The 13,681-nt window shown below is 39.9% G+C and overlaps 1 protein-coding gene across 2 annotated transcripts in view; it reads right to left on the reverse strand.

Annotated features, from left to right (window-relative positions):
- The window catches only part of PTPRB (protein tyrosine phosphatase receptor type B), a 120,518-nt gene that overhangs the window by 74,648 nt on the left and 32,189 nt on the right, over positions 1-13,681 (reverse strand). For both annotated transcript variants that reach the window (XM_066257663.1, XM_066257664.1), the window contains 4 exons: positions 7,165-7,440; positions 6,090-6,347; positions 3,077-3,340; positions 1,115-1,384 (listed from right to left, as the gene is read on the reverse strand). In XM_066257663.1, coding sequence (XP_066113760.1) covers positions 1,115-1,384; positions 3,077-3,340; positions 6,090-6,347; positions 7,165-7,440 — 1,068 coding nt within the window. The remainder of the gene's footprint in view (positions 1-1,114; positions 1,385-3,076; positions 3,341-6,089; positions 6,348-7,164; positions 7,441-13,681) is intronic.

A 13,681-nucleotide genomic window follows, 5' to 3' on the forward strand; every position in this document is an offset into this window, starting at 1 on the left:
CTCACAGTCGCTTTATGTAACGAATAAACAATTCTTGAATTGTTTAAACCATCCAGAGCCAGCAGTAAATTCAACATCATAGTTAGGTCCAGCCTTTTCTTCCAACATCACAAAGAAACATTTTGCTTTGGTTATGATCCTCACGGTGCTGAGAAGGACTCTTCTGTGTCTGGTCTTCAATCCAGGTCATTAGGAGTTTCTCCATGTCCGACACAGGCCCTTCTCAAGTTTTTGTTAGTCTTGTTTCCTTCAATGAAGCAAATCCTTCAACAGCATCCATCACCTTGTTCTGTTCTTCAAGATGTAGCTATGGTGGGGTACTTGCCTAACTGGTGAGCCATCACCATCACTGATTGTAGCTTTGTAGTCCTCACTCACTTTTAGTTTTCTTTTCAGGTCAGTCTCTCAATGTGGCCTCTCACTGGCAACATTAGCCGTGGAATTCTGTACACTTAGGAATCATGATGAACAAAACAACACGAGATTAATTAAAAAACAAAATAAATGATGTAATCAGAAGACAGTAAACATGAGATGAAGGAGGCTCCTTCTGGCGTAACACGACATGCTGTTTTACAGCAAACATTTTTTTTCATATAAATAGAAAGACTACACTCTAAAATAACAATGTAAGTATAATATAGTAAATATATAATCAGTAACATAGTCTTTTAGTATCATTATCAAATAGTATGTACTGTACATAATTGTATACTTTCACACGCCTGGCAGAGCCTGTGTTTGTTAACACTAGCATGACCAGAAACGCATGAGTAGTGCATTGAGCTGCAACATTCCAATGTCTATGACATCACTTGGTCATAGGAATTTTTTTAGCTCCATTATAGTCTTATGAAACCACTGTTGTATGCACTGTCTGTCATTGACCAAAATGTCATTGTATGGCTCATGACTATATAAAATGGAATTACTAGAAGTGATTTCTAATGTTCTTATTTGACAAAATTAAACATTCTCAACCCTATTTCAGTCTGCAAGTATATAATATCTCAAATTCATAAAGTACCAGGGTACACTGACAGTTACCTGGGTTACTTGGTAAAGGGACCAAATCAAGATTACATCAGTCATTAATACCTTGATATTTACTTACCTGTCCTGCCTTGGCAACGCTTAGAGTTCTTCAGATTTCCACTCTCAACAATGATTTCTACCTCATACTGTCTTCCTGGTATGAGTCCTATGTCATGTATGACATAGTGTGTTTCATTCCTTCCCAAGGTGATGTTGAGCAGCACGGAGGAATCATTGTAGAGCAGGACACGATATTGCTCCCAGTCTCCAGCAGGGGGCGACCAGCTTACTACTAGAGACCTCAGCGAACCATTGCTGTTTGCCTCCAGGTTCCCAACTTTCTCTGGAACTAGATGGTGAAATGATGTCAAAAAGGAGATACTAGAAGCCAAAATAAGGATACTCATTCACTCTTCATGGGCAACAGTAGATAACAGACCTAAAATCTGCAATTCAAAACATTTCTATCCCTACCTGATGTTCATGGATCGCAAATAAGTGTTGTTTCCTCACTTCGGTGACATTTAGCATTCAACTAATGAATTCCCAAATCACCTTAATAACATATCAGTAATATGACCTTCTGTAACACTGTTAATAAACTAGCGATATGAATGCTGTGTTTTACTGATTGCACACCAACTCTAGAGGCATTGATGTTGCATCTAATGATGGTGACATTGATGGATGTGGTATTTTTGAAAGAGACTGCATGTTGTAGTTATATAACATTCCTCTTTATTTTCCAGTTGAAAAGACTAATCTTGCAATATAGCTCTGATTTTATTCCTTTGCTCAAAAACATTCACGGTCCCTCCATTAACCATAGAATAAATCATCAAGTCCTTGGTGTGGCATTTGCACTTCTCCAAATTAAACCCTCATATCCTCTCAGTCTTAATTCTGACCACTCCTGCAGCCACACTCCTGCCTTCCTCAACTCTCTTGTATGCTGCCTTCAGGTGCTTGCTCAGCAGACCTGTAGGTCTCCTGGGCGCTTCTGCCTTTGCATGTGTCATTCTTTCCACCTCAAACCCCCTTCCCTTTTTTCTCTCCAGAAGTCTTTACTGGTCCTTCTGAAAGGAGGGTTTCTTCTCTCGTGTCTCTGACCATATGGCTGTTACTTGGGATCTCTAACAGCACAGAGAATGGACTCGGAAATCAGACAGCCTGATATAAAAACTCCAGCCACACTATGTACTAGCTGGATGACCATTCACAAGTTATTTATTTATAGAACGGTGATAAAAATAGAAATGTTCTTGTGGTTTTGTTGTGAGAACTAAATGAAATGATGGTGAAAAGTACTTAGTGCCTGATACATGGGAATGTTGACATTTACCATTATTAAAATGTACTGCAGTATTTTTATGCTTTTGTATGTATGTTCTACAGTTATATGACTAAAACGTGATTTCCTTAAAAGCAAGGGTCAGCAAGTAAATATTTCAGGTTTTGTGGCCCATTATGGGGTTTTCCTCATATTTTTCTGTTTTATTAAACCTACAAAAAAAAGTGCCATAACCACTCTTACTGTGGGGCTATATCAAACTATATTACAGGCTGTATTTGGCCAGAACCTTGCCATTTTAACAACTCTCAAAACTCACAGTACAATAATTTATACATACAAGTCACTGGATAAATGTTTGGTGATTTAAATTGATAAAATAATTTAGTAAAAAAAAAAACATGATTAAGTGCTAATCAGCCCTACTATGAGAGTTGCTCAGAAATGTTTCATTCATTAGTATCAACACTAATGCATTTATGCTACTGAAGAGGTGTGATGTGTGACAGTCAGTTACATAGATTGTTCAGGAATCAATCCAAGCACATTTACTCAAATAACCCAGATGAATGCAATTAATGCTCTGCTTTGCTCTGTGTATGGGGCTCTAGCCCACATACACCCTCCGTCACATAGACCATACTTCCTAGGCTGGAAAAGGGGTTTCTCTTCTAACTTATTTTGTCCTATTCTAAGATGGATCAGAGACTGATTTGGGAAACCAAGAAATATTCTGGAGCCTAGACTTGCCTGTTCTGCCCATTGCCACCTTCTGAGCAAACAATTCACCGGAGACACAGCTGATGGTAACTTGATAAAGTCGTCCAGGGGTTAAGTCTTTAAATTGGTTTTCCGTAACCTGGGGTGCTAATATTCTAGATTCTTTGACAGTCCCTCGGTGAGACAGGGTAATGTTGTAGAAATCCACATTTCCAGAAGGTCTTTGCCACTTGACTTTTAGAGAGGTCAATGTGCCATCATTTGTCACCATCAAATTTGAGACTTCCATGGGGGCTAATTAGGAAGAGAGGAAAAGAAACTTTTAACTCAGGATATTTTACCAGTCTTGTGGCTAAATGTTGACATGAATTTTAATCCCAACAAGCCACACTCCCTGCAAAGAAGAAAATGACAACCTCATGTGGCAAAAATAATTCTGCAAAATCAAAGAAAGGCTATCTTGCTAATGGAAAGAACACAGACATGGGAGTAGGAGCCAGAATTCTGGCTTGGAATGAGTCAGCTGGCTGGGCGCCTCTGCCTGTGTCACTGAGATTGGGGTCCTATTGGCAAGTGGGGCCTGGGTCAGATGTTTTAAGTGGAATGAATGCTCAAAGAAGTCTGCACTTGCATAATTCCTTCCCCTCTTTATGTATTTAATAATAGCAAGTACATGACAGATCGGTCAATGGATTGGCTATTACAAAATTTTGTGTACTGAAAATACTTTATTTTTCATTTAAAGCATGATAAAATTAAAGCTTAAGAGTTGTGCCAATGACTTACTGCTCCTGAAATTAAAATTTTATTGTTTTTTTCTAAAAAAAACCCAAACAACAAAAATAAAAAACCCAGAAAAAAGTTGTGTCATTATTTCATCAATGGAAAATGATCACAAAGGAGAGATATCTTGGTGAATATTCTTTCTGCCCCTTGCTCATACTATCATTTTGGCCCTCTAATGGCATAACATAAATTAACAATACTTTATTTAAAAAATGGGCATAGGCCCTGGCCGGTTGGCTCAGTGGTAGAGCGTCGGCCTGGCGTGCAGGAGTCACGGGTTCGATTCCCGGCCAGGGCATACAGGAGAAGCGCCCATCTGCTTCTCCACCCCTCTCCTTTCTCTCTGTCTCTCTCTTCCCCTCCCACAGCCAAGGCTCCATTGGAGCAAAGATGGCTCGGGCGCTGGGGATGGCTCCGTGGCCTCTGCCTCAGGCGCTAGAGAGGCTCTGGTTGCAACAGAGCGAAGCCCTGGATGGGCAGAGCATCGCCCCCTGGTGGGTGTGCCGGGTGGATCCTGGTCAGGCGCATGCGGGAGTCTGTCTGACTGCCTCCCTGTTTCCAGCTTCAGAAAAATACAAAAAAAAAAAAAAAAAAAAGGGCATAGTGCACTGATTTTGCATTGACTAAAGTGTCATTTGCTCTTGAAATACATAAATAATTCCTAAGATATATGGTACATTTTTGTTGAGAATGTCTATACTGCTTTGAGATGTGTTATAAAAGTATATGATGTGTAGGTCTCCCCAAATATCATTATACCAGCCTTCTAAAGTTTCAGAAACTCTCACCACTAGAGTAAATTTTAAGGCACCACATATTTTAGAGTTTCTATTAAAATTAGATAACTTTCTTAGAGAGGGGATTTATTAACACATTAGACCCAGCAGAAGCATTAGAATCTACTACAATGTAAGTTCCATGAAGGCAAAGATTCTGTCTCTCTTGGATGTTGTTATATCCTCAATGCCTAGCATATAGTTTACAATATTGAATGAATGAATTAGTGTGCATATGACTTTTTCATTATTTATTTATTTATTTATTATTATTATTATTATTTGTATTTTTCTGAAGCTGGAAACGGGGAGAGACAGTCAGACAGACTCCCGCATGCGCCCGACCGGGATCCACCCGGCACGCCCACCAGGGGCGACGCTCTGCCCACCAGGGGGCGATGCTCTGCCCCTCCGGGGCGTCGCTCTGCCGCGACCAGAGCCACTCTAGCGCCTGGGGCAGAGGCCAAGGAGCCATCCCCAGCGCCCGGGCCATCCTTGCTCCAATGGAGCCTCGGCTGCGGGAGGGGAAGAGAGAGACAGAGAGGAAGGAGGGGGTGGGGGTGGAGAAGCAAATGGGCGCTTCTCCTATGTGCCCTGGCTGGGAATCGAACCTGGGTCCCCCGCACGCCAGGCCGACGCTCTACCGCTGAGCCAACCGGCCAGGGCCGACTTTTTCATTAAAATAGCAAAGATTGCCTGACCAGGAGGTGGCGTAGTGGATAGAGCGTTGAACTGGGATGTGGAGGACCCAGGTTCGAGACTGCAAGGTTGCCAGCTTGAGCGCAGGCTCATCTGGTTTAAGCAAAGCTCAACAGCTTGAGCCCAAGGTCGCTGGCTCGAGCAAGGGGTCACTTGGTCTGCTGTAGCCCCCCCCCCCCCCCCCCCCCCCCCCCGTCAAGGCACATATGAGAAATCAATCAACGAATAACAAAGGAACCGCAACAAAGAATTGATATTTCTAATCTCTTTCCCTTTCTGTCTGTCCCTATCTGCTGTCTCTGCCACAAAACAAACAAACAAAAAACAACAGCAAAGACTAATTTATCAGGCTCTATTAGGCTGTGAGAACAGGTCCTATTCTTCTGTTTCTCAGGACATATTTTGTTGGATAGAGGTTTAGGGAAATGGCTTTTTCACAGAAGTAGAACATAACACTGAAAAAATCTCCTGGTTCAAGGTCAGAAGGGCAATGGAGTCCTGTTTAAGAGAAGGAAGGTTGTCATACTAAACAGAGAAGCTGAGACTGTATCAGCAATTAACTTTGCTACTTTAGAATGTTGCCAAGGGCTAGTCTAAACTTTAAAATAAAAGGGAGCCCCTCCTTTTTTAAGTAGAAAAGTGGATACATATTAAAGGCCTCCTATAACATAGAAGTCTCAATTTTCTCTATATTACCATTATTCAAATAATTAATAAGCCTTGTTTATTAATCATTTCCTTGATTTACACTTGATATTTGTTCATCTTGCTAGGGCACTTACCTGTCCTGGCTGGCCTCCAGCTGCGGGTTTGCAGCCCTGCAGCCTCAGTTACAATGGTGAGGTTATAGAGGTGGCCAGGCATCAGTCTGGGGAAAGTGTAGGAAGTAGCAGATTTGTCCACAACAGTGCTTTGAACTAGGATCCCTTTATCCATTAGCATTAGCTGGTATCTTTCCACATTCCCAGAGCCATGGGACCAGGAAATCAGGAGAGAATTAGCTTTTGATGAAATACCAATATTTTTCACCGGGGATGGCACTAAATGGGATAAAAAATATTTTTAAAGTGTCATTCATAAATTCTTTGTAGAAAACATAAAGACATTTAATTTTAAACTGAACATTCATTTTTATGCTTCTCTGTCTGTCTAACTTGTGTGACACTGGAACCTGGACTCACACTCTATGAAAATCTGCAGCCTAAAGCTATATCATCGTTTACTTGTCTGTCTCCCCCACTTTATAGGGATTTGGTCATTTTTGCCAATGAAGTATGATGTGGTGTAGCAGTAAAGGAAAAAGAAAAAGAACAGAACTATAGGAGAGAAAAAATAGAGAGCAACAAAGCAGGAGAAAAGGGGAGAATGAGTGATAAGAAAGACGTTCCTCTTTGGAAAAAGGTGGTGATATGTCACTGATTTTAGGATGTGTGGGTGCAAGCAAAGACTTATTCCAAACATGGAAATCTTCAGAAAACCGTCACTTGATGTTATGGAAAGAATATATAAAGGAAGAAAACATTTAAGAAATGAGTTTTATGGCACAAACTCAGAAAAGGCTGTTTATCTAGTATTTGAATTAGAGGGGCCACTAGGAAACATTTACTTATTTTAGAGAAAATGCTAGTCCCAGAGAAGTTCATTGACTTGTTGAAAGTGACCCAGGCAGCTAGCAGCCCAGCCACACCTTTTCGTTGTCAGTCTAGTCTTTCCTCTGTAGAGCGCAACACTTAAGTATGTATGCATGTGTGTATTTTGGCCTGGCAGCATTTTTACTTCCATTTCTTGAATTTAACATAATTTTCAAAAAGAGTATATAGACTACTAAATATCCAACTATCTGCAAACAGGTCTTACCTGTTGATCCATTGGTATGAATTGTAGAGGAACGTTTATTTCCAGAAACAGCTGCGATGGCAATATTATATTTATTACCAGCAGTAAGGTTAACAAATGCATATTCATTCCATGAAGTACTTCCTTGAATCTGGGCCTCCTGTATCTTTTGGTGATCATCAAATAACTGCACCTCATACCCAGTGACTCTTCCAGGAGAAGGAGTCCACAGTACATGCAAGCTAGTTGAAGTAGTCTTCTCTTTACTGACCTCAAACCTAGCAGGAGGTAAGGGGTCTGAAAGGCAAAAACAAAGAAAGGGAATGTGGCTTGAAGACTTTTGCAAAACAAGCTCACCTTTCTAGAATCCAGATTCATTTTCCTTAAAAAATTTAAGCATCTGCTGCTCATGAAACAAACTGGCATTTCACTACACTTCCAAGCTTACCATTCTATTTAAGAAACCCCCTCAGCTACTAGTCATATAAAGTTCTTTTTTCTAATAAAAGCTTTTTGTTCAGACAACTCTGAGCTTGGAATTCCAAGTAAGGTGATATTTTCTTTGGCTTGTAAGTTTAGCGATTTTCAAACATTGACAAACATCTAGGCTATGCCCGGGTAAATGCTGAAAAACTCTCAATAGAAAATATATATAGATATTAAGAAATAATTTTGAAATTTATACTGAGCTTTTTATTTTGTAAGATGTGGATTTTTTGTGGCTAAGTATAGATAACCTTGGGGTTTTTGATATCAGAAAACCACCAAAGATTATGAGCATAGGCTAAGTTTGCTCATCAAAATAAATTCTCCCGGCTCTGGCTGGTTGGCTCAGTGGTAGAGCGTCGGCCTGACATGCAGGAGTCCCAGGTTTGATTCCCAGCCAGGGCACACAGGAGAGGCGCCCATCTGCTTCTCCACCCATCCCCCTCTCCTTCCTCTCTGTCTCTCTCTTCCCCTCCTACAGCCAAGGCTCCATTGGAGCAAAGTTGGCCCGGGCGCTGAGGATGGCTCTGTGGCCTCTGCCTCAGGCACTAGAATGGCTCTGGTTGCAACAGAGTGACACCCCAGATGGACAGAGAATCACCCCCTGGTGGGCATGCTGGGTGGATCCCAGTTGGGTGCATGCGGGAGTCTGTTTGACTGCCTCCCTGATTCTCACTTCAGAAAAATACAAAAGAAAAAAAAAATGAATTCTTCCAGCAACTGGGATTTCTTGTCACTAAATTTTCAAAACTTGAGTCTAGGATATTCTGGAGTTGCTAAGGCCCTCACGGCAGGTGGGAATGGGTTAGTCCTGCACCCAGCTGTTCACTTAGTTTCAAAGCCATGGGTCAGTCTGAGAAGTCTCATTTCCCATGTATTGAATCTTTAGTGTGGAACTTGAAATTGTATGAACAGCGTGTGTCCAGGTTAGAAAATGAGTCAATAGCGTTTAGTGAGAAACCATTCCCAGGTGTAGTGAGACCATCTGAGAAACGAGACTCTCCTGCCCAGAATGCTGGGAGTATAAACATTGAAAGACATTTACAAATGAGTAATTTTCAGAAATCCTATATGGTTGGGATTAAGATAGTGGAAACCAAATTTCAGTAGTCAAGTCAGATATTTTAGTGGCCTGGCTATAGAGATCTCAGTTCTTATCTACATCTTGATGAATTATATTTTTCTCACAAACTGACTACAGGAATTCTAGAGTGTTCTTACAACTGTATATGTTTTAGGAAAGTATTTGTTTGTGACTAACATTAATACATATAGAAACAAGGTAATCTTATTCTATGTTCAAGAGGCACTTAAAACCAGGTAGCTGATAAGCCTATATAAGCGTCCCCAAGAGGCACCTTATTATACAAGCTAAATTCAGCCTATAATCAATCAAATGCCTTCATGTGTTTAGCTATGATTTACATGAGTACATAATACTTCAAAAATTAAATAAGCTGCAAAACATCTTATAATATCAGTAATTAATAATAATTTAAATGTTTGCTGACAAGTAAGCTCAGGCAGCAGTAACTTTAAAAGCCAAAAGCACAGGTGAGCTTGGAAGACTAGGTTGCGTGGTTGACACCCTAGTACAAGTTCACCTGAAGGGTGTGTGGTCCTAGAGCCCAATGGCCTGGACTTGACTCAGCTCCCCTGCTCCACAGCTGTGTATTTCAGGCCTCCCTGTGCCTTAACCTCCCTGGGCCTCAGCTTTCTCTTCTGTGCAATGCTGATGATGATATCATTTTAGTAGAATTTCTATGAAGATTAAATTGAGTATTTTATCTAGAGCACTAAAAACAGTGTCTGGTATACAGTAAGCATTCCATGTTAGCTAGTGTTATTACTCCTTTAATCAGAAAATCTTGTCATGCAAGCAGGAAAATGTAGTGGCCGAGAGCCTGGGCTTTGGAGTTAGATAGAACTCAAACCAAATCTACTCTTCATCCTGTGTCAGTCATAAGACTTTGGGTAAGTGACTCCACCTGTCTCAGCCTTTCCTTTTTTCCCATCGGTCTGAGGAGTATAATAAGAGTACCTACATTCTCAGATGTCCTGAGGAGTAACAAAATATAGAGGAGACATTTTCCCTGAGCACTCAGTAATATAAATTTATTCTGTCTACTTGATCATAAATAATTTCCTCTGAATCGCTGACAAAATGGAAGCAAAAGTGGAATACAATTTTTTTTAAAACTAACGTGATACGAACTTTAATTGCTTTCTTCATAAAAAAAAAAAGATAACCTCGATGAAAATTGTATTAGCTTATTCTGTGAACTAATTTTCTAACCCTTAAGATAAAATAAGAAATTTCCAAGGTGATTCTCATGTATAAGCTCTGGGGGAAAAACAGTCGTTTTTTTTAGGCTGGACAATATTATTTAAATTTTCTCTGTCTCATAACTGTCTATAATTAAAGACGTCATAATAAAAGGAGAGAACATAATTTTCCCTCACAGAAAGTTTTCCTGTTGCCTGGCAAGGATAAGGCACTCCACTAGCATAAGATTCTAATAGCCAATGAAACTCAAGAACAGCCCTGTCACGGCCAAGCAAGATGATGCATTTTTGCTGAAGAGGCATTTTAAGGACAAGGCTGAGAGGGACAGCTGCTTTCCAGTGATAGCTCAGATGAGATCAGTACTGTACTGTCATCTGCATCTACAATCAAGCCAGAGAAAGGCCAAAGAAAATGATGTTATGTTCAGTATAATCTAAACATATATAATCTTGTAAAATATATGAGCTATAGAAAATGAATTTTAAGGTTTTGTGCCTCGAGGATGAAGTTCAGAAATGCAGACTTTATCTAATCTCTCTGAGCCAGAAAACAAAACAGTCAATCCTTTGTACATCCGCTAGAACAAAGGAACAATGAGACTGGGAAGTGCCTGGGCTGCGAGAACCGCACTGGAAACAAACACTTAAAGCCCATTTACGCTGTGATAAGGCCCTTGGCTGGCAGGCGGCCATGACTGCTGTGCAGACAGTTGCAGTTAGTTTTCAGACATTTTTGCAATTCAAGCCCCATGAAACCTCTGCTGTATTCAAAAAAAGTTTTCAATAGTCAGTTAGAAACACAGTAGATAATTCCACCGAGGATGCTAATTTCATATATATATATATATATATATATGCTTTTAAAAATGTTATTTAAAAATGTAGCTTATATGTCTGTAATCTTCATATTGTATGATCAATCGTGTGTAGTTAGAAAACCCTACTTGACCTGGGTGATTTATGCTGATGGCTAGAGGTGTCAGTGCATCTTGTGTGCAGCACAGCCTTTCTGTACTGTCTGCCCATCATTCTCACACACGCAGTAACCAGGGAAGTATGATAAACTAGGAAAAACGGTTGAAAACCATAAGTCAATAACTTAATCTCAAGCAATACATCAAAATTTATCATAGCCATAACTTTAAGACATCTTTGCGCTTCTTTGTTCCAGGCAGACCTGGAATGCCAAGTGCAAAGTTCTGCCATATCTATCCACCTGCTGTATTTCAGGGCATCAACCACTGTCAAGAAGCTCTAGAATTTCATAAATTGGCTTGATGTCAACTCAATTTTTCTGTCCTCAGAGAAAAAGATGAAGTGTAGCTAAATTCCTCAACCAAAATAAATTCTTCTTTTTTCCCCTTTTTCAAACAGCTTAGGGAGAGGAAGATACTCATATATACATATACACACACACACACATATATGTGTATATATATAATGAAAGTAGTATTTTCTTTAAAAATTCTTTCGTATGGCTATTAAAAATTAACAATTGATATAAAAATTTCAAGAGTGTTTAGAATTCAAAAAGGTAGTATTCATTTTGGAAATTAATTCAACCTTATAATAAGAGTGCAGGCACTCAATGGGTTAATGCCAAACACTTTTCTTGAGGTCATAATAGAACCACAGTATATCTGTGTAAGATCTGATAGCTTAATATACTTTCTCGGTTTTAGAAAACCTGCACCAACGGATAGTCTGTGGCTTTTGACCCACAGAAGAACAAAATGAAAAAGCAATTACTCATTATCTCCAGTTAATGAAATTCGCCTCTTTAACTTTGTGACGGCTGATGTTTGACTATACTAGTCAGCTTTCTGAGTTATTTTAAGATGATACACTCTTATGCTAACACATCAAATTAACATGCATTTCATTTGTCACCTTAATACACCAGACATAAAATTTAGGTAAGAAGAAACTTTTAAAGTTTCAACAACCTTGAAAGGGAAATGAAAGCAGTTTTGACAATTATTTTCATCATCATTAACAACAGTGCAGGATGCCACATTATTTTCCAGGTCATTATATTTGGCTGGAGGTATGTAAGTAGCAGATGCCCCCCTCCCCCCGAAAGTTTAGTCTACTCAGGCAGTCGACAACTACGTGAAAAAGGTAAACAAAAGGTGCATGATCACAGAGGCTGACTTCAACGTCAGACCAAACCTGGGTTCAAATCCCAGCACTGAGTTACAAAGGTGACGTTAGGCAATCTGTTTAACTCTGTTGGTGCTCGTTTTCCTATCTATAAAATGGGACCAATGACACTTGACAGACTTTTAAGTGTTAAGAGGTAATGGAGGAAAATGGTAAGTGCAGTCCTGCTCATGCTGGGCTCTCAGTAAATGGCAATTGGTATGAGTATTGCTGCTGTCACAGAGGTGGGCATTAATGTTAACTATGCAAGTAGAGAATGATAGCCAAAGGCTAAGATTTCAGAGGTGGGCTTCATGAACTTGAGCAAGTTGGGAAGGTCAGGTAGTAGGACTCTGAAATGAGAGAATAAAGGGCACTGCAGAGTGAGACAGGAGTTGAGCTAAAGCACTGAAAAGCTCACTTCTGTTGAGTATCAGTGTCAGCGCTGAGGGTACCCTCACAACTGGTAGAGACTTGAACCCCTCTTCCCCACGACATCCTTCAGCAGCAGCACTCCAGCTCTTGGATATTAATAGCTGAGGTTTTCTCAATATTATCTAAGTGCTCCACAGATGCAGCATAGAGAGAAGTCCCTTGGCCTCCTCTTCCATCAGACTGCCTCTCTTCTGTAAAAATTGGGTAGGGATATAAATGAAACAAGACTGGCTATCAATTGATGACTGTTGAAGATAGATGATGAGTATATGGTAGTCCATTATTCTAGTTTACTTTTTTATTTGAGTTTTTCCATGTAAAAGAAAAAATTAAAAACAAAAATCCCTAGAAATCTAAGTGTAAATAGGCAACAGGAAAAGAGGAAGAGCAAATACAAGACAGATTGACTCCATAAAAGAAGCCATACGCCTGAGTCTACAGGAGCTGACGGGACGGTGTGGACATCACTTACTTATTCATAGGGTTGCTAGGAGTCAGAGCTGACTCAACAGAACATAATATACAGCTACCATGTTAATTTTAGCTGCATATTATATGTTTAGGGGCATGTAGTCAGTTTCATTTATATATGTTAAAACATATAGAATGGGCTTGATTTCTCTTACAAGGTCAGAAAGATGTCAGAATTATTTTTTATCCCCAGGGGAATCCTTCGAATTGGTGTCTGCGAATGGAAGGCAAAGCATTTTCTTTTTGTTCTCCTCTCATTCTGTCAGGAAAAATCAATTTTTATTTATTTCATGCTAACCTGTAGAATGTCATGCCCACCAGCAGAATTCAGACTAATGGGGGAGGCTTCCTAAGCACACAAAGGAAGATCAAGTTCCGAGCACTAGGTTGGCTCATTCCATACATATAGCTCAGCTTGACCTCAGAAGTCTGCAAATAAACTGCAAGTAGCTGATTGCTAAATACTAAAGTTCATCACCAAGAGTTCAATACAACCGAAAATCAATAGTGCTTATAATTGGTAATGTCTTCACACCTATCCCATTTAATCATTGTTGTATCCTTGTGTATGCTATATACACAGAGAGATTTATTTTGTAATACAGTGGTCCCTCGTATATTGTGGGGGTTAGGTTCCAGACCCCCCCTCCCCGTGGTAGGCAAAAATCAGCGAAGTAACAGCCTTATATTTTATTATTTATATATATTTTAAGGCTTT

Source organism: Saccopteryx bilineata, chromosome 2 (assembly GCF_036850765.1).
Source record: "Saccopteryx bilineata isolate mSacBil1 chromosome 2, mSacBil1_pri_phased_curated, whole genome shotgun sequence".
Lineage (NCBI taxonomy): Eukaryota > Metazoa > Chordata > Mammalia > Chiroptera > Emballonuridae > Saccopteryx > Saccopteryx bilineata.